This window comes from Zonotrichia leucophrys, chromosome 5, assembly GCF_028769735.1.
Source record: "Zonotrichia leucophrys gambelii isolate GWCS_2022_RI chromosome 5, RI_Zleu_2.0, whole genome shotgun sequence".
Lineage (NCBI taxonomy): Eukaryota > Metazoa > Chordata > Aves > Passeriformes > Passerellidae > Zonotrichia > Zonotrichia leucophrys.
The window spans coordinates 27055694-27080809 of record NC_088175.1 but is presented as its reverse complement, the minus strand read 5'-3'; the positions used below and the strand labels follow the sequence as shown (position 1 = coordinate 27080809).

The 25116-nt window shown below is 34.5% G+C and overlaps 1 protein-coding gene across 6 annotated transcripts in view; it reads left to right on the top strand.

Annotated features, from left to right (window-relative positions):
* FSIP1 (fibrous sheath interacting protein 1) overlaps positions 1-25116 on the top strand; it is a 70598-nt gene that overhangs the window by 8584 nt on the left and 36898 nt on the right. For all 6 annotated transcript variants that reach the window (XM_064715296.1, XM_064715298.1, XM_064715294.1 and 3 more), the window contains 4 exons: positions 767-858; positions 1575-1682; positions 5102-5266; positions 9250-9387. In XM_064715296.1, the coding sequence (XP_064571366.1) occupies positions 767-858; positions 1575-1682; positions 5102-5266; positions 9250-9387 (503 nt within the window). The remainder of the gene's footprint in view (positions 1-766; positions 859-1574; positions 1683-5101; positions 5267-9249; positions 9388-25116) is intronic.

The window sequence follows — 25116 nt, the reverse complement described above, 5'->3', positions numbered from 1 at the left end:
CATTTTTCAAATTTCTGCTTTCCATAAAGCAAAAAGTAGCATGCCTGCTTTTGAAACAGTTCTTGAGATTTAGAAGTTGATTATATTTGCTTAGACTTGTTATTTAATGTGACAAATATTTGCTGTTTGTAAAGGAATTGTTATTTTAAGCGTGGTGAAAGTCTCTGAAAAACAGAATCATGCCTTTTTTTTGGTCATGGATAGAAACCTATTGTTATTTGAAAATCATGTGTGTGTTTAATAGATTTACAGCTCTATGATGAGTTTTAGTTTTTAACAATATTTGTTTTATAAGCTGTGTTATAATAATATCAACTATATCATCTGTTTTTCAGCTGTTTTATTTAGAAAAATGTACTTGATATGTCTCCAGATAGTTCTGTGGTTTTCAAAAAAATTATTGTCTGGTTTTGTAATGATGAGAAAACTGCAATGATGAGAGGATTTAAAGGAATGCTGTGGCTTTTAAGGCCACCATGTTTAACATTTTTGAGGTCAGAAATCCAAAAGTATTTTAGCCTTTGTAACATTGAGTGATTTCATATTATAAAAAGTTGAAAATGAAATTAGATTTTGGCAATAGTATGTGTTTAATACAAAAATGCATAATATTATTTATACAAATAACGAAAACATCATACAAAAAGTTTGCTTATTGACTCTATATGTTTGCTAAAGGTTTGAATGGGATTGATGTTATTAGAGTTCTTGTAGAATCAAAATAGGAATGATTTTAATGTAGCAACTTTTCTTCCTCAAACATTAGATTATCCAAGTGAATTAGAAACAGAAAAACCAGCAGAAAAAGCACATAGCAAAAATAAAACCAGCCAGCATTTCATTAAAAAGAACATTGAGGTAAGCATTGAAGCATAAAACCAATAACATTTTTTAAATGTTAGCTAGAAATCAGTCAATAAGTACTTTTGGAGACAGATTTCTCTTAAAATCAGGAACTTTAGAAGCTTATTAGGCATAAATGAAGAAATTACCTTTCTGTTAAAACTGCTATTTATGGCAGAGTACTGTGTTAGGTAGTTCTCAACTTGGATGCATATTAGTTAGGATAATACTGCTTCTATGCATTTGATAAATAGTATTGGAAACTGAATTGTTGTGTTTGTGCCTGGACATAGTTTTTTTTAAGAGCAATATCCTAAGACTTTTTAAAAATTTACTTACTGTTAAATGAACTTAACTTTATTTACTGTTAACCTGATGCATAAATAAGGGATAGATATGCAGGTTGCTCATGTGTAGCCTGGATGGGACCACGTTTTGTCAGAAAATACATCTCTTGATTTTCCTGCTTTTTTTTTTCCTGTGAGGACCTAGTAGGTATCATGATTTTTCATCCAATGAAAAATATTTGCCTCCCCACTATGTCAAAGACTAAGATAAGATTATAAATTTCTTATATGTAGGCTATATTTTTCTGTCAGAGTGATAATTTGTATTGTTGAAATGAACAAGATTTGGCTGTTAATTTCGTAGAGTTTAAAAGCTTGTTTTGGAGGTGTTTGAGTTAGTGGAGTTCTTAAGCATGGGTTTCTTTCTTGTTGTAAATATTTCAGCTAGCAAGGGATTCAGGAAACCAATTTGTTATGCTTGAGGGAGAAAGGAAAAGGCTAACTGAGCTACTGAAAGATACAGAAGATGGAACTGAATTGCAAGATCTTGAGGTATGACAAATTTAATCTGTACTGTTCTGTTGTATTTGGCTTATTTTTATAGAAAATCTAAATTTGATCTTAATTCTACCATTAAATACCCTACTGAGATATGACAGAAAATATGGATAGATCCTGTTAAATCTCTCTCCAAAAATGAATTCTCATTGGTTTTTTTGTTAATTTTACTAACATCAGAACCTAAAAGAAAAGTTAGGCACAGGAGGAGGGAACCTTAGAACATTACCTTTTTTTTTTTTTTTTCATGAAATGTGAAGTTGTGGAGTATCAATGGTTAGTGCTAACTGAATGGTTAGTTAGCACTAACTGAATGGTTAGTGCTGTGGTCTCAGGGAGGAAGGCCAGCAACTACTTGCAAAAACCTCTCAACAACAATTTTTTGACAACTGATAAGTGGACTTCAAAATGCAATAGTTGGGGAAATACACATTTATGAAGCTTCTGTGTCCCTTTAGAAAGATAATGTGACGTCTTTTTGTGGCTTCCAATTCCATCTGTCTTAAAAGTACATAAAGTCTGCTTAAACATTAGATATCTATGCTTTAACATAAAATTGTTAAACAGTGCACAGTCTGCATACTTCAGTAAATAGCAGGAGCTGAAGTGAATAAAAATCATCCTCATGGAGAGTAACAAAGAGTATTTGATTGTCCCATCAATCACTGTTTCTAGGAGATGGTCTTCAGTTTGATAAATGTCATCATTTAAAGATCTGAAGATGTTTTAAACTACCTTCTGTTAGTAAACATAGCCTTCTGAATAGGGAATAATGGCTTTTAAAAAATAATTTCTTTTATTGATTGGAAAAGCATTCTCTCAAAACGTGTAGTTACCAGGTTTTCTTTCTCTTTAAGCTAGTGTCTGTCATAGAATTGAGAGGCATTTATACAGAGTAGCTAATGCAAATTCCAACTAACAGTATGTACTTTTTTTTGCTTCAATTCTCAAGGCATCAAGACAATGGAAAAGTGTAACATTTGTCCCCATTTTGTATTTGGCACATGTCACTATCATGTTGTCGTGTATCTACAGAGATTTCACTGTTAATATTAGATATGAAGTAGATCATCTTACAGGACATGTGTGTTGCTGTATATTCTTGATACCATGGACAAGAATGGCAATTTGTGGTTACTCTAGTCTGTATTAGATCATTTCTTTAGAGAAAAACCTCTTAACTCCCCTCTCAAATTAGGGTGAAAGGATAGGATAGTACCTTAGAAAGAAAGGATAATAGTAACTTAGACCTGTCTAGTCTAGTGATGGATTCTTCCTCTCCCACATTTGAATTTTTTTTACGGGTGAGGCATTTCCTGGGGCTACTTAATAACAAAAATTATGAAGAAATTATCAGCTAATGAGTAATCTAGACAACTTCAAGCTGACCCAGGTAACTATCCAGTTAGTGACCTCTTTCATCTTATTTATTCTGACTTTTAAAAAGCTGTGCAATCACATTGGCTGGAGTAATGTTTTGGAGTCTGTCAATCAAGGCAGATCTGGTTATGTTGTATGAATTCCTTTGTATGGTGTAATGTGAATTAGATAACCTCAGTTGACTTGTACTGCTATATATGCCAAATATCCAAACGGCACCTCTCACTTTTTGAAAGAATGTTTTATGAGTGTTTAAAATATTTTAGAAGTACACATATTCATGCTAATTTAATTGTAAAAGCTGAAGCTGCAGGGTTATAATTGTTTCAGATGTTCCACAGAAAGCACTGACTGTGCTGTTATAAAAGTTATTGTTCTGAGTTAACACACAGGAAACATTGACAGGACAGAAGCTTATTTTCCAAGCAAAGCTATAATGAAAATACAAAAGAGAATGTGTGAGTCCATTTCATCATGGAGTAAAATGACTGCTGGGGTAATTTGGATATTTGGAGTATGGGATACAGACCCTGAGCTGTAGCTAATGACCTCAGTTACACCTTACCAGACTCCTGTAGACTCATTTCTGTGTTTTTGCTCTGTGATTTTCATTCTCTGATTAGGAGGTGGTTAACATGACACAAATGTAGTACCATGCTGGATACTTATGTTTTTGTGGTCACTGTCTCACCTGAACAGATGTTTCCAAAAGCTGGCAAGCGTCTGAGACATTTGTGAGTGACTATATTGGAGTCAGCTCAGGTCTGGTCAGGCTCATTAGTTGTCTCTCATCAAACTTGTATGAGAAAGCATTAGAACTGATTTTGTTTCACAAACAAGATTACTCTCGACTCTCTTTTTTTCTTTCTTTTTTTTTTTTTTTCATTTATAATGAAGATAATTTATGACAGGTCTTTGGGGTATGCTTCTTTTTTCTTTTTGCAACTAATATGCTTTAGGGTAATGGGGATGAACCACAAATGACCTCATAGCAGTGGCATTGTAATTGGAAGCTGATATTTCCTCCTCTTGTATGGATGCAACTGCTTGAATAGCCAGAGGACTAATTTGGAAGCTGGAGACAAATGGTGGACATGGATTTCTTGCAATATAGATGTTGGAGTCTTAGGGCAAGGTCCTGTTCTGGTAGGAAAAAGAAAGGAAACCAGCAATACACTGATGTCCTTCCACAGATCCTTCCTCTTCTAAGCTCCTATCTACTGCTTCATTCTGCTGTGGTCAGGACGCAGAGATGCAATCTGCTGCTCTGATACCCAGTGGGTGGGTTGTACAGACTTGCTTCCCTGAGTGGAGGCAGGGAGTGCCCAGCTGCTGTGGGGAGCCTGCATCTGTCTGTGGGTATTGGCTCAAGTGGCCCAGCTCACTCACAATATGCAGCTGTATGTACTAGGAGTATATATTCATGTGTGTTATTCAGGTGTTAACTGCTATCAAGAGGAACAAGTCATGTAAATCATGATCAGCAAAAGAACTCTCTGCTTTGTGTCTCTCCCAGGGTTTCTGTGATAACACATAGGGGCTCTAGAAGGATGGCAGCTGCTGACCTCAGAGCAGTTCCTTTCATTTCCTGTGAATGCCTTGTTTTCTTCTTTGGTGGTACCTTGCAAACATCACATTACATCTTAAACCCTCCATTTGAGATTTGGCTCCAGGTGGTTTCTGCTGTAGTATCAACCTCTGCAGTTTCATTCCAAACCAAGTTTTGGTTAGTCTTTCTCACTTTTTGATTCCTTTATCAGATGGAAAGTGGTTGTCCATTTAAGTTGCTCCTTGGTTATATTTAAAAGTAATGAATGTATGAATGTCTCTACTTGTTCTGTCCATAGCTGCTCTTGAGTGTGCTAGGAACATGAATATTTGGGAGATTTTAGCTGTGTACTGAGATGGATGAAAATGTAAATTTTATTATTAAGTATGGTTTATGGGAATAATAAATACACTTGGTATGCAACTGCCCTTGAAGTCTGTTTCCTTTGCAAATGAAGCTTAAGTATTTTCTGTGCCTCCATCAGGAGAATGTACCTATCTGGCAGGCACCAGGAGAAGGGTACACACCTGAATTGATGGAATTTCATCTTCTGAATGAGATAGACAATAAGCTTCACCTGCTGCTCTCTGATGGGGAGTTTCCTGCTCTTTCCAGCTCTAGCTCAAAATGTCCAAACCAGATATATCAGGTAGGTTACAGATCTGTTTTATTTTACTTGATATTTTATTTGAAGTGTGTTTTGAGATCAATACTGTGTACATCTGTATTTGTATCTTTTGCATTTTTCTTTAGGATCCTCTATTTATTCATCAAGTCTATGTGTTAAGGAGTGAAGTGAGAAATTTTAGCTGTAGAAAACAATGGAAAAATAATTTGTTGTTATTTTGAGTCATAGGTAATTCAAGAACTGACTTGTTTTTAAGAGTTTTTGATTCCACACTTCCAAGGTACAGAAAATGGTAACTCATACATTTTTATCTGCATGAGGGTGGTATTTTTCAGCATAGAAACAAAATATCCATGATAGTTTACCTTTGGGAATTAAAATTAGGTTTCTTCTTATCTCAGGATACCAAAAGTGCCTGTTCACTTATGATCTGAAGGATAAGGCAATGACTGATAAGTAATGTTAAAGACTGTAGGAGATGGATTGAAATTGTATGTCCCTTGTTTTTAATGGCCTTTGTCTTTTTGCCTTGCCAGTAATATTGAGATTTGAAGATTAAGAATCAAGGTCTCAGCCTTGAGAAGTGATTGTTTGACTTTTGTGCTTAGAAGACTACAATTTATCCCATGCCCTAGTACTGTTGCCTCTACTATAATGGGGTTTAAAACCAAAACCCCTGATTCTTATTTTTCGTTTATTTGCGCAAAGCTTATATACTTCTGCAATGTTTTCCTCTTATGGCCAGAACTGATGTATCAGAGAATATGTGTAAAAATGTTCATTCACAAAACTGTTTTCGGTTACCAGTGTATGAGAAACATCCCTTTAAGATGCTAAAATACCTGTGGGTTTGGTTTTTTCTCCTTTTGTAAGGGCACTTGAATGTCATTTTTATTGGCTTCTTTCTGAACATGAGGTTTTGTTTTACCTCTAGCAGTATTTTCTGTAGCTCAGTTCCAGAGGAGTCACATTTTCATGTTGATCATTTACCAGCTGGGATCTAATGTGTGAAAAAGCACCTCCCTCTTGCTGGTAATCACATAACCACTGCAGTTGTTACCCTGAGCTTCCCAGTGATTGCCTGATCTTGTGTTCAGTGTTGTAAGACATCACCTTGAGGTTAATGTGACTTGCCTGTGATAATGAATGCTCTGTCTGGAAATGTTTGTCCAAGGTATTGTTGTTGCTTCCTTTCACGTAATAGCCCAGAAGTATTTGGACAGAAATCTGCATTTAGGTGTATGCTACTCAAAGAGTAATGTATTATCTTTTTGAATAATATTAAACCTAACAACCAAAACCAGGTAGCTAATTCCTTGTTACCTTTCATTAGTGAAAAGCAGTTCCCTTCAATTTTGTTTTGCAGCATGAAAAAAGCTTTCAGACATTGTAGTTCTATGATTTTAATTTAGAATTAGCTTAAAGTTGGATATGATGAAGCTGCACATTCTTTTCTTCCAATCATTGTGTTAGATGTAGCTTCCAAAATGCAGACACTTAATCACTGTTGCCTCAGTGGGAGATGTCCTTTTTGCCACTGATGGACACTTTGCCAGGATACAGGAACTATTCTGTCACTCTGAAATCTTTAATAATGGGCTTCAGTTATCCTGCAATACCGTAGCTGAGTTGTAACAGAGGAGCAGACATGTTCATCTTTTTGTGCAAGTGGTCCAGTGGGATTAAGAATGCTCTTCCATGACTAATGTTCTCTTTTACATGGAAATGTTTCTCATCAGAACTGTATTTCTCTCAGAAATGTTTCTTTGCTCTGGTGCCAAATCAACTAAATATTTAAAAATGTTTCTGTCTTACTTAATATTTTTGGGGAAGAATAAATTAAGTTGAATTTAATCCTAAAAGAAACAGGAAAATGATAGGCTGAAGAATATGGAGTGTTAGACTGTGTGTGATGAGTACAGTTACCAGCTTGAAAAACTGAAAAACTACCTGAAAACTAAAGCAAATGAACATGGTGTTTAAAGAAACAATAATATCTGTAGGCTGGATTGTCTTAAAAGATAATTAATGTGTATCACCATGAAGAGTTCTTTGATAGCTGATTGGGTTTTTTTTGGTCAGGAAAATATTCCCTTTTTCTATTATAGAAGTGGTCTACAGTTAGCAGTTTAAGATTAGATAACTACTCAAAATTCAGAAGATACCCTTAATTTTTCAATTATGAAGTCCTTGATAGCCTATGCTATATGCCTATGCTTTTCCAAAACAGATGAATTTCATAGATGGTATCTGTTTCAGAGCATGGTTAGAAGCAGGTTAATAAAGTGATCAGCCAGTTTTATGCCTCAAGATGATTGTATGACCCTAATATGCTTCATTAGGTGGGATTTTGTTATTATTTATTTATAAAATTTGGAGGAGAGGGAGCGCAACAAATAATTACAGATATTTCAAATACTTCAGATTTCTCTTTGGCATTATGTTTGTTACAGCTTTGGCTCTTGCTTAGTATTCAAATTTTCCCTTGTGTAAAATGTTTAACAGTTTTATTTTCTACAGATCTAAAAATATGAAAGCCAAAGTAATCTTAAATGGACTTCTCTACTATGTACATGTGCTATATAATTGAAACAGAACACATTCTGAAGTGTGTGAAACATGGGCAATAAAATGTTTTCCTTGATATAATACTTTATGCATTTATTTCATGATATCTTGAGAAGAATGTTAAAAAATTAGTAAGTGGGGAAAGGCCTTGACTTTACTCATATTGTGTGAGTTTCTATCAGTTACTATTCAGGGATGAGAGAAGTGAGGCTGTAAGAACTACTTATAAGAAAGCAGCCACTTAATGCTCCAGAGTGGTCAAATATCAAATAGATTATTATGAATAATTTTGAAAGCAATACAGAATGAAGCAGAAAATAATGATTGTTACAGGAAAGTTTGCTGTCATTGTGGTACTGCCAACTATTACTGATTGTAAATATATATTAAAAATTTTACTGTATTAAAATAAGTTTATTTTCAAGCAACTAATATTTTGATTTGAATGTCAGAACTCATAGATTTGCTTGATGTTTAGAAAAAGTTGTTTACAGATACAGTTTTTTGTGTATTGCAGCTGAGGAATTTACTGTTGAATGTTGAATTGTGAAGGTTGTTTTCTTTCCAATTAGTTATGCTACTTGGAATTATTTTCCTTGTGTGTCTATTAAAATTTCTCTAGCTGCTTCTGAAAGTAAGAATGGAGTACTTTTTTATTCTATGGGTGCTCGTGTCCCTTTGGGTTGAATTGATTATCAAGTTAGGGGAAGGTGTTTTGCTTAGGCTTTTTACCTTTGCCACTGTTGGATTTTTCTATAGAATCTATGGTTTGCTAGAGAAAGCTCTGGGTTTTTTTCTGATTACAACATAACTTTGCACTTTTGCCAATACTTTTCATTCCCAATGAACTGAATTATGTGTAAGTACTGAAACTTGACTGTATTTGGGACTGATAGAAACTTCAGAATCTAGTCCAAACCTATCGAAGGATGTGAGAATGTGTAACCCAAATCTTTAATAAAGGTTGGGCAATTAACTCCAACTTACAGAGAGAGGGTTTTTCCTTGTTTACCATGATATCTAGTAAACAAAAGATGTTGTCATTTTTGGCTCATTTTTTTTCCTTTTCCTTCTGGCTTAATTCTGATCTCAGTATGGTTAAGAGGATCAAACTTTGAACCAGTCATTCAGTCACCCCTATTCTCAGAGTGCTTTTATTGTTGTAGTAGAAATTAAGTATCCAGGTGTTAGATCTGGAGACTAAGAAATTCCTCTTAAAATGCAAAGGGTAAGAATTCTTTTGTTGAAATATGTTTTGCCTGATATTTAGCTATTGTATTTGAAAATATACATAATGAAAACTATTCATTTGCAGAATTTGACATTGATGTGTTATTCTAAGCATTTCACTATTTTCTTAGTAGAAATCAGAACACTCATCTGTCTATGAAGCAATATAAAGTTACATGGTTAACTTCTATCAATTATTTTCTTAGGAGCCTCTGGTTTATGCTAGCAGAAGCCTAGAAACAATTCCAGGTGAGAGGGTTCTGCGGGACAATAAGGAAAAACGTGATCAACAGAATCGTTTGAAAGAAATAGATTATCAGCTGGAATCCCTAGCAAGAAGTCTTGTAAGTTTCCTATTTTTTCATATTTTTCTTCCCTTATTCTGAGAACTTTGGAATTTATCATTACTTGTGTCATTAAATAAAATCAAGTTTTTAAACCTTATGTAAATTTCTGAAGGAATTCCCAAAGAAATATGCAGGCAAAAGCCCCAAGTGATTATTGTTAGTCTGAGAAATCTTTTTTTTCAGTTGTAATGCATACTTTTATTATAGGATACTTCAAAGTCAAAGACATTATCTTCCTCTTTTCTTCCTCAGAGATGCATAGCATAAACAATAATATATAAATGCATCCTTAAAGGAATTTTAATGGCTCATGTACTTCAGTGTTCTTTGAAGGACCAAGTCTGATGAGAATATTGTATACACTAAGTTATTGTGGTAATCTTTCTTTATTATCACTAAATTGAAAGAAAAATAGCATTTTTATGTCTGTGCATTGTAGAAATTTGTTTCCTGTGTGAAGCTGATTTTACAGTTTTTCACTTAGTAAGAAGAACATAAATATCTCAGTTTGTTGTGACTGACCAAAGATCCATGTAGCCTACCTTTTTCTCTTGGAGGTCTTTATTCAGCAGTAGGCTTACTCTCCACAATAATTGGAGTTAGGAAGAGTATTGTTCCTGTTATCTTTTATCACACTCAAAAAAGGGATCTCCAGTGCAGATCAAAAGCTTTGTGATTCAGGTGGCAGCATAACCACAGTGGTATAATCTCAATTACTTACAGCACCTTTGCTGCAGTTGCAACAGCTCCAGCCACTCAACATAAGCAAGGTTTATTCTGGCAGTGCTGGAGTATACCTGAATATGGGAACAAAGACTTTGGACAAGGAAACAGTGATTGTTTTAGAGGCTGTTCACTTGGGTGTGTGTGACTACAGTAAGGAAGCATATTTAATTCTTATTTATTCACAGTTCCAAAACAATAGTAGAACTTCTTTTTTAGTGCACTATTATGTTTTATTAAACAGTTAAAAAAGAGAGACAGATAAATAGGGGAAATCTGTGAGCTTTAGTATGTTGAGTAGGTTAATGGGTAATCAGATAAAGTAAGTCTGCATATTGTAATATTTTTCTGCTCATTGACCTTTATATCACATTTTGTCACTACTGACCTTACTCATGAGGCAAGCACAATCTGAGGAAGTGTGTCTGGGGATTGTATGATAGTCTACAGCAGGCCTGGGAAATGCAGTGGTCTGCTGACTCATTCAAATATTTTGTTTATAAATGGGTCAGTTCCAAAACTTGTTTGGGTTATAGCAGTTTTGTTTGGTATCAGATTACATGCAGACTCTTGCAATGTACCACCCATTTTTCCTTGACTGGATTGTGTGTATTTAAAACTCTAAATTGATAGACTGTAATGCCAGTTTACACTGTTTAAAAATACAGAATGTCACCTGCACCAATGTGTAGCATTGCTGTCTGCATTGCAGCACCTGGCAGGGCTTATTTAGGGGACACACTGTCTTCTGGTCATTGCTGCTCTGTAGCATGACTGAGATCATGGCATGAGGATGTCAAATATGTGAGTAGAAGGTCCTCTGTGAGATACTTCAGTTGTCAGTGAGGGTAAAGAAGTGTTCAGGTCTGAATGCAAGTAGGGTTTTCCTTCTCACAGTAAAGTTAAATATATAGAAAGGATGCACTTTCTTGAGTGAAAAAAGAGCTGCCTTTAAAAAAGAGTGCTTTTTTTCTCTTTTTAACAAAACACACATAAATGAATTTTTTCCCTCTTAGATCAGATAACTTATGTGCAGTTTTGTTGGGACCTTGTTTCTATACCAAAGTAATATTTTGGCAAATCTGGTCTCTGCCAAGATACTGCATGATGAAAAACGAAGCTGAAAGCTTGGGTTGAGGAAGGGAGTCTATAGACTGCATGTTTCCAGAATAATTTATGATTTCTAGAAATACTGGTTTTTATTCAATAGGTGGCACTCTTCACTGTATGTCAGAAGAGGAATGCCTAGGCATGGTTCTAGGTGATATTTTGACTGGTAGTAAAGTTGTCATTTCTGCTTTATAAAATGCAGGTTCTGAGAGATTTACCTTTCACTTGTGGCAAGAGTCCACGTGTGCAGGTTTTAGCACTGATATTTTTCTTTTTTTAAATTGTGCATTTAAAATCCATGTTTTTAAAATTCACATTGCATTTCAATTTCTCCTTTACTCTTTCCTAGACCCCTGTAATTTGCTATGTAAAATTATAAACAAATTCTCTGCTCTGAGTAGAGGAGGTGATTTGCCACAAGTTAGGAGTGTGATTTCTGAATGCATGGTTATACTCGATGGTTGTAAAATACAGTATTTTACAAACATAGTATCTGAGAGAACTTACATTAAAATGTATTTTGAAAGGTCCTTTTGACAAAATATTTTTGGTTTTCCCTTCCTAGGTGGAAATTTTGAATAGTTTATCTAATTTATCTAAACAGAATTTACCTCTGTGTGTTAGGACTTTGCTTGCAGTAGATATATAGGTAAATCTATTAGCTTTTTTTGGTGTGTATGGTAGAATGCTGTATTTTTTTACTACTGTAAAATGGATTATTTAAATTTATTTGTATAATGGTAATGACCTTCTCTTCAAGGGGAATTATTCATATTTCTGGAGGAGGCTATTTGGTAGGTGCTGGCTTCTGAAATGATAACATTTATGGATTCCTCCACTACAGTTAACCTCATTTATGCTGTAAGACTTCATGGTCTCAGCTAAGTCTGCGAGTAAACTCACGAAACAAAGCCAGAAGATAAAAATTTAATCTAATTTACATTTGATATAAACACAAAGAATCTACTAAATATTACACTTGAATTAGTGAAACTAAGGGCTTTGGAATCTGAGTTCCTCCTTTACTTTAAAAAAAATTGTCCCTAGTGAATTTATATACCAAAGAACCCATTGTTGAAATGCATTGTGAAATTTCAGTCCAACTGAAATGTATCTGTACCGTGGTATCTGGGCCCTTGCTGAATTTCTTTTAGGTTTCAGTTTGACCTTAGTTCACTTGTTCTTCATTTGAAACCATGTCTGACTCTCTCCGCATTCTTTCATCTTTCAGTTTCCTGGAAACCACTGAGCTTATCTTTGTTTTGTGGATTGCATTGTTAACTGCTGCTTCAAAAAAATACCCAGTTCAGCTGCCAAATGCGTGTTGCTGAGCATTAATGAAAAGAATTTTATATAGAAAGAATAATAAATGTAGTTATTTTTCAATTGTGGCTTTGTCGGCTTGGCCATTTGTGATAATCCAGTGGCACGTTTGATGATGTGTTGAATTTCTTCATGGCAGACAGTAGATTTAAATGCACATCAAAGCAAACCATTATGTAAGATAGCTTCACCTTTGCTGCCTCTAATTGTGTGGATTTCTAATGTATTACACTGGAAGCTGATTAATTCCTGCCATTAGTCTACCTACACATTTCTTTTTGGTTTTGGTTAAATATATGAAATCAGAAATACTTTGAATGCATATTGAATATATATGCATGTAATAGCGTGTATGCACACACATAATTATAGATGCTAATTACCTACTTGGCACTGATACTGATACCTACTTGAAAAAAAGGTGTCCTCTTACTTCTAGTGGGTGCTTTTAAAGCAGAAGCTAGATATAGTTACCCTAGTTTTAAATTTAAATTTATCAGATGTCTGTACACCTCTAGGAATCATTTTTTTCCAAGTACATGCAATCTCATGGCCAAATGCATTGTGTGATTGCTAATAATTAAGGGTATTTTTTTAATGTAAAGTAGTATTAGGAAAATATACGTTTGGTTGTTGGAATTGCTAAAATTTGCAGAAAGGTTTGGAACTGGGGAGGATGATGAAGAACAAAAATAATAAATGTGATGATGCTTTCAGGAGCTTTGGTTACCTGTAGGAGCTTATTCCATAAAGCATGGTTCTTATCATTTTGATGCAAAATAAAGTATATCTGTGGGAAAATCTCAGAATAAAATTAATTATTGCTTGGTCCTGGAGAAGGTCTTACATCATTTACTGTTCATCAGAGTGATGATGGGGTTTGTTACACATAGTCTTGTTCTAGTTTTAGCCCTGGTACTGAATGAATTCGGTGTACCTGATCCTGAGTCTGTATTAGGCAGCTTCCAGAAAAGAAGAATAATTTCTTCCTGACCACGGTCGTAGATCCTTTCTTTCCTTCTAAAGGGAAGAAGAGAGTAACATAAAGACCTACCACATATCTGGAAAGTAATTTATCAACCAGACGATACTGTAATATGTTGTTGTGTCTCTCCAGAAATTAACAACTAACACTTTTGATCACAGAAACCCATCCATATTTTAACTATTCTGTGCGTAGTCATTGTAGACTATAGTAGATAAATAGCAAATGTCTTTATATTAATTCATATGGTATCATGTGGTGTCTGGTTTCTAAATAAGCATGTTTTTGTCCATAAAAGCAGAAATTGCTTAATAGAACATTTTCATAAGACATTGCACCAAATAAAAGGTGCAATATACACTCTAAATAAAGTGCACTCTAATATGCACTCTAAATAAAGTTGAGATATGCCACTCTCTATGTTATTTCTTCAAAAAGTATCAACCAGGTACTAAAGTTGCTTGTCGAACTTCAAGCAAATCTTGTTTATTCAGGTTTTACAAGACTTCATTCTAATTATGTGATTGTACAGAGTTGTTTCAGAGTGAAATGTGGTAGCATTTCCACCTGGGAAAATATCAGTGTGAAAATCTTATTTTCTTCATTTAACAGCTACTACACACTAGAAGAGAGCAATAAAATTTAAATTAATAGTAGATTGACAAAATGTTTCACTCATTATTTAAATAAATAAATAAATAAGGAATGTTTCACTCATTATTTAAATAAATAAAACATTTCACTCATTATTTAAATAAATTTACTGTGTATTGCTTGTTTTCCACTGTACTGTGGATAAGAATGAAGTGGATAAGTGAAGCTGCTTAAAGGATTTGTAAAAAATAGTTTAAAACTACATGTTGCATTAAGATTCAATAAAACTAAATAATTTTTGTACACATGTTGATTTTTAAAAACTAAATTATATTAAAATATTTATCAGTTAAGCCCTTAAAAATGCTTCTAGTTTATATGGAAAATAAAGATAATATTTATGTAAATTACTATTAAGTTGAACTGCATCCATATGATGGTGATAATACTGCCAGTTGCATCATAAGTATTAGTTATAGTTGATTCTGGATATGAGAAATAATTGCTGGAATTTGATAGCTATAATGGGACCTGTTTTAAATATAATGGATTTCTAGATAAGAATGATCAAATTTTCTGTCAATTCAATGTACTGATCCTCCCTCTCCCAAAATGTAACTTCCAGTTAACACAACATCTCTGCTGGTTTACAACTCTGCTATATTGTGGTGTTTGCAATCATAAAATAACAAAGTATCTTTGACTGCTCACCCATCTCTAAATGCATGTAGTGCTACTTATTGTTTGATCTCCTCCCATTTTGCATCTCTAACATGGCTTAAATGTAACTACACTGCTTTCTTAATTTTGTTTATTTAACATCATCAAACAGATTATTATTGGAAATGTGCTTTTTCTTAGACAGTGAAAGACTCTATGAAAATTGACTTGCTTCTGTGCTGTTGTGTTACTTATTCAGTATATCTTTGTCACACTACTGTCCTCTCTGACTTCAACGGTGTTGTTGTATTTGTCTATTACTTTTTTTACTATGTCATCAATTTTTCTGCCTCCTGACCTCTCTCATAATCTCCAACCTGGGTTCCATATATCTACTCGTAATGCTCTTTTTCATTCCTTCTAAACTCCCCTTTCAACCTGTTATTCTTAGTTCATGGTTGAGATAAATACATGCCTTCAAAGCAGGATGGTGCCCTTCATCCAATGGTTATATTTGTAAAAAATTGCTCATTGCTCTGCTTGTGCCTGAAGCTGCCTGGTTAAAGACAGTCAAGCGTATTAAGCACTGGAGTTTTGGTGTTTTCCAGGTACTTGACTGTGTACATGTACCTTTTGTATGGATGTACTTAACAAGTTGATTTGAGCTTTTCATTTCTCCTATCTCTTCCCTGTTTGTACATGTAGCATCACATTTCAGTACAATAACTGTGGTTTCTAGCTGTGGTAATGTTGAAGTAATGCTTAAAATTCTCAGTTAGTAGGTGTTGACACTGTAAAATTTTCATGATTGAAGTGTGCATGTCCGTCTGAGGCAAGGAGAAGGTATTTACCTGTTGTCACACATCTCTACTGGCAAATGCAGGACTTCCTCATTCCTTGCTGAAAGTTAGGACTGTTCTTAATCTCTGTAGGAAAGAGGAATTATTTTTGTTGGCCTGCTTGCGCTCTGTACTCTAAGTGAAATAGTCAGGAAAAAGCCCGTTTCTCTGCAAATTTTGTTGGGGAAGGCTGTTTCTACTTGTCCCCAGGATGTCCCATTCAAATGAGAAATTAAAAACAACAGGACTGCTGTGGATGAGACTTTCTGCAATGTGTACTTAGGTGTAATTTATCCTTTGTGAGTGAGCATCTTAATCTTTTGAAAAGTAGAATATAAATGAATCTCTCCATCTTATAGTTGGTGGCTGTGTGATTTTGAGTCTGTGATAAATGTCAACATAGAAAATTTTGGCTGTAAATTTATCTTATACCTGTGTGTGCCTGTATGTCTCCATGTACAAACTCTGTAGCAGAGCTTTGGTTTTATTCTTGAGACACTTTAGCTTACTAGGCCAGGATGGAAGTGTAATCATACAGCATCCCATAAAGCACATAGCAGATGCGCAGGTTGGAGATACTCCTGTAAACTACATCAAACTATTTGACAGCCACATGGGGTTCCTAGGCCAAAACCTTCTTAAATGTCCTACTGATATGTGACTTCTAGAAATATTTTTAATATTGCTGTTGGCATGTTGTTTTTTTTTCAGTTTAAGTTATATAATATTTTATGTATTTTCATCTATGGAAGGCAGTAGTGGTAAACAAAATGTTATTTTCAGTGTGATTCCCAAGAATATAAAAATCCCATTGAATTTATAGATAAGAGGGATACTGCAATGAATGTTTTAAAACAAACTGATAGCATACTGTGATAAATCTGATAATCACAGTTTTATGACAAAACTTAGTTGAAAGCTTGAACTATTTCCAACAGAATTTTGGCTTCTAGAAGGAGTTTCCTGTGATGAAAACAGCAGTATTCCTAGCATGAATGTAGTAACTTTATTTTCAGAAACAGGGTAATCTTGTTTACAGAGTCAAACAAAGTTGGTTGGAGAAAAGCTTTGGAAGTTTTTTCTCATGTATCTAAATAGTCTCATTATACATAATATTTTTTAGTTGTGCTGCACAGCACAGGTCAGTATCAAAAAATACTTAGGAGGATGTTCTCTTTCCAGAAAATCTGCACTTAAAGTATTCCCGCTCATTAGAGCTAAGGGCATTTAAACTTTAGATGGAAAAAATAGGCAAATGCAGACATTCTGCTACTGAGTATCTGTACTGGTTGCCAGTTTGGCAGGGTTGGGCGCCTCGTGGCTTGTCTCATGCTTAAGTCTGTTTTTTGATGCTGGACTGAGCATTCCTTTGTCTATGGCCTGTGTTTGGTACACATGCTCAGAGCATGCCAATACACCCAAGCAGCCATAGGTACAAAATGTGTTATCAGGCACCATCAAAATTCTGCCTTTTTTCTTTCAGAGACATAACCTGGCTTAGAGAACACCCCCACTTACTCAACCTAAACAATTTCATCTCAGTAGCTTTATCTCCATTTTGCTTCAGGCAAGAGAGTGACCTAACCCTACATAGAAATATTTTTCTAAGATTTAGAGGAGGAAGGACATCATCTGTCCCATGGTGCTATTACGATATTCATTAAGGAGCAAAGTATTCAGGGTCAAACCAGCATCAAATACAGGCCAGGACCATATTTCTCTGGCCTGGTGATGGGTGGAATATTGAGCACTGGTTTATCTCTCATGCAAAATTCATGAACAGATTGTTGGACTAGGAACTTCCTTTTTTTGATGGCAGTCTCATCATTGATCTAGATTAATGGTTTCTAACACCATGATTTTTCTTTCAGGGCTGTGATGAAACTTTTTCAGACTTGCTTATGTCCTAGCCATTGAAGTGTCTCCTCATAAAAAGGGAAATTAGGCTGAGACTTAGAAATGGCTTTCTGGGCATGTACTTTTGTAGCTATGCAGGGCAAGTGTAGTTGTCATCACACAAATTGATTGTGTCCCTGTAAGAAGCATGGCCACATACTTTGTGAAAAATCCTTTAACAGAGTCCTGCAGTTCTTAAAGAAGCAGGTTTGTAGGATCATCTCCTTGGCTCATTTTTATGCTGCCTGGTTTGGTTTTGGTTTTGATTTCCCCTCAGAGCAGGGTGCTAATAACAGCAAGGGTGCAGGTTTGATCCCTGTACAAGCTGTTCACTTGGTCATCCTTGTGGGTCCCTTCCAACTCAGAATATTGTGTGTGATTCACCTCCTTATTTCTTCATTTTGGCACTGTTCTGCTTTGAGATTCTGAGAAGTGTACATTGGTACATAATACTGCATGGTAATGACCACTTTTTATAAGTTCTGTACAACTTATTTATGGAGAAATGCTTTCTATATTGGGTTTTACCTTTACTTTCAACTATTCAGGTAGTACCAAAAAAAGGAAGTCCATTGTAATAAGTTGACATTGGAAGACAGAAGATACTGACTGGACTTTGTAAGAAATGCTTCTTAATAAGACCCATTTTTATTTTTGTATTCTGTCAGTTATGTTTAGGTTTATTTGAATTCCTTCTGTAGAAGAGGTTTCACATTTCTAAATGATTCCTTCAAGAGTATTTGTGCTGTATCTTCATAGGTTCTCTTTCCCTGCCTCTTCATTATTATTTGAAGAGTGAATCAATTGTGTAGTTAGTTACATTTCCCAAATGCAAAACCCAGTCAAAATTAAAAACACTTCCATACTCAAAATCATCTCCCATTGTATGTCCTCTATCACTGCTCTGTTTTTTAAGAACATTTCCCTATTCTTTATGTAGTTGTCTTAATTTTCTGACACGCTTAGACCTCCCTATTCCATTCTGGTGGAATCCAGTCATTATTCGTATCATATAGTCTTTTCTGCCTGGACTATTGATGTTCTTTGTTTTAAACAGTGTATTTTTCTTTTGATTGCGTTAATCTTCCCTAGTGCCTCAATGCAAAATGTAATTATACTGTGGTATGTATATATGTTGAACACTAAACAATATTTGTTGCTAAGAAGAGTATTTAAATGTTCTGAATGCTTTCACTTTTTGAGATGTTAGTGGAAAAGAAGATTAAAACTGAATAACTGCTTCTACAAACATGGGCATGTGGTTGAAGCAGTTCTTTTTTTCTTCCTAGCTGCTTTTCTTTCTGTAAATCAAAGCCTTCCTTCAAAGAAATATCAAGGAAGAGTGGTGTCTCTCAGCAGGGAGTCTTCATTCTGCAGGAAACAAACATTTTGTGCCTGTCCTCTGCTATTGGCTTAAATGTAATAGAAGCCTATTAAGAGTGTGCTGGAAGCTTCTGGTTTGTGAGGAGCAGTCTACAGAGCCTTTTTTTGTTGAAGCCATGTATATTACTTTCTCAGTGTAATTGCATATAAATATAACACAATGCTACAGTGTTTTGATTTGTTATATATTTAACAGGTGTATGTAATTGAGGAAGTAATTAGAGTTGTTTATGGTTAGAATTTCATTCATATACAATATCTTGTACTTATTTTTTTTTAGGGTTATTGATTGAGGAAATAAAACCCAATTGTAAGTACCAACAAGTATTTTATTGCTAGTATTTTTTGAGACAAAGCTAGAAAGCAATAGTGAGGTAAGTGACTTCAAAGTGATAGCAATAACCAGCTAAGAATTTTTATTTAGTAACGGAGCGAAAGAATGGTGATCTTTTTGGTATTGTATGCAAAGGAAGGCATTGTAACCTATATTTGTGAGAGAAATTTTAAGTATAGTGTGATGGTGGTCCTTCTCAGAAAGGTATGTCTGTGAACTTATATAAAACTAATAATAAACTTGAATTATGTTCATTCAAGAAATGACAGAATTAGTAACTATATAGGACTATATAGTTATAGAGACTATGCACTTATTTGTGGAGAAAGATTAGAAATAGTAACCAGGCATACATTATTCAGACTCTGTGGGTGAAACACTTAGACTGTAACCTGTAAATATTATAGGTATGAAGTATGGAGATAAATTAGGGATGTCTGGTGAATTCATGCCAACAGTCATTATGCAAACAATACGTTATGCCTTTCCACCTGAATCGTACAAAAATGGAATTTTCAGTGTTTGAAATTACTGTATGAGTAACTTTGATTGGTTTTTCAGTCTCTGTCTTATTACCTAGTGATTTCAGTTACTTTATAAGTGTAACAGTATATCTCCCTTTTTAATCAATCCACCTGTCAAGCACTCTCTGATTGGGGAAGTGTGAACACTGTCCTGCAGTACAAGTTCCAGTACAGAATGGCCTTTTAACTTGTTTTTGTATTCTTTATTTGCAGTTATCTGTACTTCCTTATCTGACAGTTTGCTTTTTAAATGTTTATAGTACAATAGTTTTAGTTATTTTATAGAATTTTTGTACTGTCACTAGGAGTTTCAGGTGCAATATATGTAAGCTAAAAGCTAAAGCATATTGTTGGAAACAGAATTAGTAATGTAAGCAGGAAAATCAGCCGCAGATTTAGATTCCTTATTTTAATGACATGTTTTTATTTTCATAAAAATGAATAAGGACAAATTAGATTATATCTGTTTTATTGTTGCATGCTAAAGAAATTTCCTTTTTTTTCCTAAATACAAGTGTTGCTTAATAAGAGGATGATCATAGTAGGAGAAGTAATATCTGTATCTTGCTTGTTTTTATACCAGGGGTTCATAACAGCATTTAGCTACAGAGTAAAGTGAGTGGACAAATCTTTTAATTAACCTCCATCATGATGCATCATGCCCTCTTCATTAAATAGCTGTAACAGGGAGAAAAGCCAGTTGTTTCTAATAATTTTCGAGTGCTTTTGTGGTTTGTATACTTCAGTGTTCTGAAGGTCGGATAGAACTACCAGACCATAAAATCCAGCCAGCGAGAGATCTGGAGCTAAGAGAGCTCAAGGATTTATTAAGTGATGTGAAACTCTATTGTTTTGTGCATGTGTTACATAATTGCTGTCAGTGCAGGGCTGTTAAAATTCCCTGCTAGTAATAACACGAATACCATTTTATAGCTTCAAGAGGAGATAAAAGAAGTTTCTTAGTCAGCACTTCAACAATGTCACAGCACATGTCAGTTTTATTATTCTGGGGCCTTCAGTTTTGGCAGATGCTCTCCATTCTGGCCGTGGTGTGGTAATTACCATATAAATTAAGCAGTGAAATAAGCTGAGTGCAGCCTTATCCCTGCTGCCTGTAACCAGGTTGCAAGTATCACAGTGTGAAACAGGCATAATTCAAGCTGATTAAATTTAGAAGGCCACATTTTGAAATCCTGGACCTTTATCCCAATTCGAGTCAATTTTAAAAGTAAATTGAAGCCATTTAGTTGCTGTGCAAACAGAGGGATCATTCTTTCTCTGCAAGGTACTCTCCATAATAGCATTCCAGGAATTAGTTCAATCCATCCTGGTTTGATTCATAGCCACTAATTATATTTCAGCATGCATTCTAATGCTTCAAATTATATGTGTCCCTACTTTAATGAGTTGTAACTAGTCCTTAAATGGGGAGCTTTGCACTTTTCTTTTATATCTAACAGGCTTTACTTAGGATTTTATGGGATTAAGCTACTATGGAAAATCTAGGAAAGTAAGCTGAAATTAAATGTTTTGTTTTATTTCGTTTTGTGCCCCCCCCCCCCCAGTACAATTATTCTGCTCATTTGGGAAGCTTTGGAAATTGTTAAATCAAGAGTCCAAATGCAAATTTTTCAGATTGTAGTGGTAAACCAGATATTTTTCTCCATGTGATATGTGTCAAGACTGGGCAAAAAAAATAAAGATTATGTGAGCGACTGATGCTTTTTAAAATCAGAAAAATTGTGTTGGAAAATAAAAGCCTCAAAAGAAAAATAGTCTATTACATAATTTTTTTTTCTGGTGTTGCACTACAGAAGTCAAAGCATTTTAGAGAACTGGATATGTTATGAATGGTGTAGTGGACACAAAAAAACATGGCCAGGGTTTCAGTGGGCAAGTGACAAAGCTGATGATGTAACTGCAATATTTTGATTTAGATTTTTCTTTTAAATTCAGTGTCATGGAAAGAACAAGAGCAAAAACTTATGCCATCAGTGTTAGGCTACAGTTAATTGTCTTTTGCTTTACTGGACTATTTTTTTCTACATTAAAATGTGATTCCACAAAATTGCTACATTAGAGATAACTTCTGATCTTTTAATAGGATGGAAAGTAAAATTTGCTTGCTTTCCACCTCCGAGGGATAATGTGCAAGATATTTAAGGTAGTAAATTTATAAGACATATCTTTGCATTCAAAAGTTACTGAAATTCTTATCTTCTCAATTTACAAGTACTTTTGGAATAAAAACTGTTTTCCCTGTTTTGTTGATTTTCTTCAAGTAGAGCAGATGGATTTCCTTTTACATTCTTGACATGAAACTGGCAGTGTAAACAGTGAGACAAAACTGAAATAATAGGAATTGTAATCTTTAAATATCAGAATTGAATTTAACCATTGTAGAAATAAACACTAGTGCCAGAACCAATTCCAGCTCAGCTAATTTTATTATTCCTACTTCAAGTCCTGTTTGGTGTAAGGTAATTCTTTTTTCTGCTCTGGTATGTTGTTTGGTTGGGATCCTTTTCCTCTTTTCCCTTGTCCTTCAGCAAGCCTTTTTCAGTAGCTGATTGACTAATTTTTCTAACTGACAATTTAGGTAGTTTCATGCAGCACTTCAGTGGCCTTTAGAAACAAAGGTGGTACATAAAAATAAGCTCTTATTTGAATAGCTGGATTTTGAATTACTAAGGACTGTTAAATGCTGAGGTAATCTTTCTATGACCATATTGAATACATTTTGATAGAGTTAAAGAAGAGTCATCTCCAACCTACCAGATGGATGACATATGACATTTAATGACTTTTTCTCTTTTGAAGAATCCTATTTCTTTCTCATTTTTGTAAACCTTTTCTGAAGATAGTATTAGGTAGATCATTTAAATAAAACCTACATTTTCTCTATGTGTATCTACTCTATGCATTGTTATTAATTCTTGCTATATAATTACCTTCATTAGGGCTCTTCTGTGTGCATTTTCTTAAAAGATTACATCAATTAAGACCTGCCATAATCCCACAAATTTTGAGAAATCACAGAGTAGTATGACTGGCTGTAGAGATCTGTTTGGCAGAATAATTTTAATGTTGAATGCTGAAGTTACTACTTGGTTTTGATACTCAGAACTTTGAGTAAGTCCTTGGTTTGGTAAGACCTTCATGGGAGTAGTTTCTGTGCTTGACAGATATCATCTGAGAACACAGGAAACAGTGGGTAAAACCAGTAATTGGTGCTGAGAATGTGGGAAGGAAAGAGCTTGGTTAATCAGTAGAGATGTGTTACAGTTAAAGTTTGATAAACTGTTGAGCTTGCTTCATAAGCAAATACATACAACAAAACAACTCCAAGCTACTAATTATATTATACTACATGACTTATTGTCTGGATTTTTGCCAGATAGAAAATGATTAGGCCAAATCTTACTTGTACTTTCACAGTTGACCTCCCAGTAATCCCACAGAGGAGGAAAAAAACCCCAAAAAACAAACCCAAAACTCAACCAAAACCCATGGGAAGTAATATTTTGTAGGGAAAAATGTGCTTAAGTGTTGTAAAATTTCATATTGCTTCTTGAAAAATTTAATTCCATTTCCAACCTTTACTCTTATTTGTTCTCAACTTTACCTATTCCATTACAAAAAATAGTTTTAAATAAAAGTAAAAAGCTTCTTTTATGTAGGTATCTAAGATATTGGTAGAACCTGTTACAGTAATTCCACATACTGGGTTATGTATTTGGATGGAGATCTTGACCCTTCAGCTTTTCCTTCTCTACTGTCTCTCAGGCTTCCTGTTTGTATTCTGTTTGCAATTTTTTGTAGTAGGTTTTTTGAGTTTCAGAGTGTATCAGTGGACTAACCATGTTAAGCAGGGCAATATAGATCACAGCTGTTCCTCTTATGTTTAGCTACTTTTGAATGTGGAGTTTACTTTTATAAATTCCATTGAGCAGGCAGATAACAGAAAACAAAATGCACTGTGAGAACAACATATTTTAATGTACAATTTTAATTCTGATTAATAATTTTCTCTCATTTTGTTTTTGGAACACAGCATGCAGCAAACACTTTCTAATTCAATTTGTTCTTAATCTTCTCAATTTAAAACCATTTCTGTGGTTTACCTCCCAGTTATGTATTTGAAACTATAAACTGCCAGGTCATGTGCAGATTTGCTAACTGCAAATAAATATAAATTTAAGTACAGTGAAAATAAGTAGTGTTGTGTAGTTTTGGTACAGGATACCAGAATCTCATGCAGAAATGTTATTTATGTTCTGGTGAAAGCTAGAGAGAGCAGTCAAGTTGTCTTAATTAATCTCCATGTATCATTAAGCCTTACTAGGTTGTTTTTTTTTCACTAAAAGGGAAAAATTGTTGCCTGAAAAAAGCCTACACTCTTCTTCTAAAGGTGTCTAAATGAGATTGGACAAAAGGAAACAAACTAAACAAGGTAAAGATGGGAATGACTTTCAGCTCTCTGATACAACAGAACTGCTGATGTCAACAGAAATTTTAGAAGCATGTAAAAGCTAATAAAGTAACATAGTATAGGAACAATATAATATGCAAGACTGAAAATCCTGGTTTTGAGGGATTTATGGTATAGCAAGTTAAATTTTGAATTTAGTGATTTTAACAATCTGTCTGGCTTGAACTAGCTAAGCATTCTCTGTAGGAGAACATTTGAAGTAGTCTAATTAATCATTAATACAGTTTAGTGAAATGAATGCCCCCTGCAATGAGTTTGGTCTGTCTGCATAGCAGCCAGTGGTCAGCCACAGCTGAAAATTGCAAATGCTTTCTGCTCTGAAGAAAAGCATTCAATTTTTGGATATTTGTAATTGCAAGAAAATACAAAGAAAAAAAATGAAGGTACACAAGATTTGAAGTGAAATTGTATGGATGTACTCTGAATCATTCTTGCATAGCTGTCTAGCTCAAAATGCCTGAAGACAATTAACATGTATTTCAGCTTCATGGACTATTAAGTATTAATTTTGCCTCCAAAAATGCAGTCTTTAAATAATTCAACAATAATTTAAGAAATGCTCTATTTCTGTTAGTTATAAGATCATAATTTTGGAAGCTGGTGGATGTTTTCAGCCTTTTGAATTTCTTTTTGTTAAGAAAGGAGAACTCTGCCCAAAATTCTGTGTGCTGCCAGATCCTTCACAGATTGCCTGTGTACAAGGTTTTAACTGTAGATGCAGTTAGGCAGGTGTCAGGTAAATTCAGAGAAGGAGGTTTCTTGTAGAAGTTAAAATTTAAGTCCAATATTAATTTTTTTTTAGGTAACTAAGATTTTTTTCCCCTAGAATAATCTGATAATTCATATTCTGTTTGATTACTGCA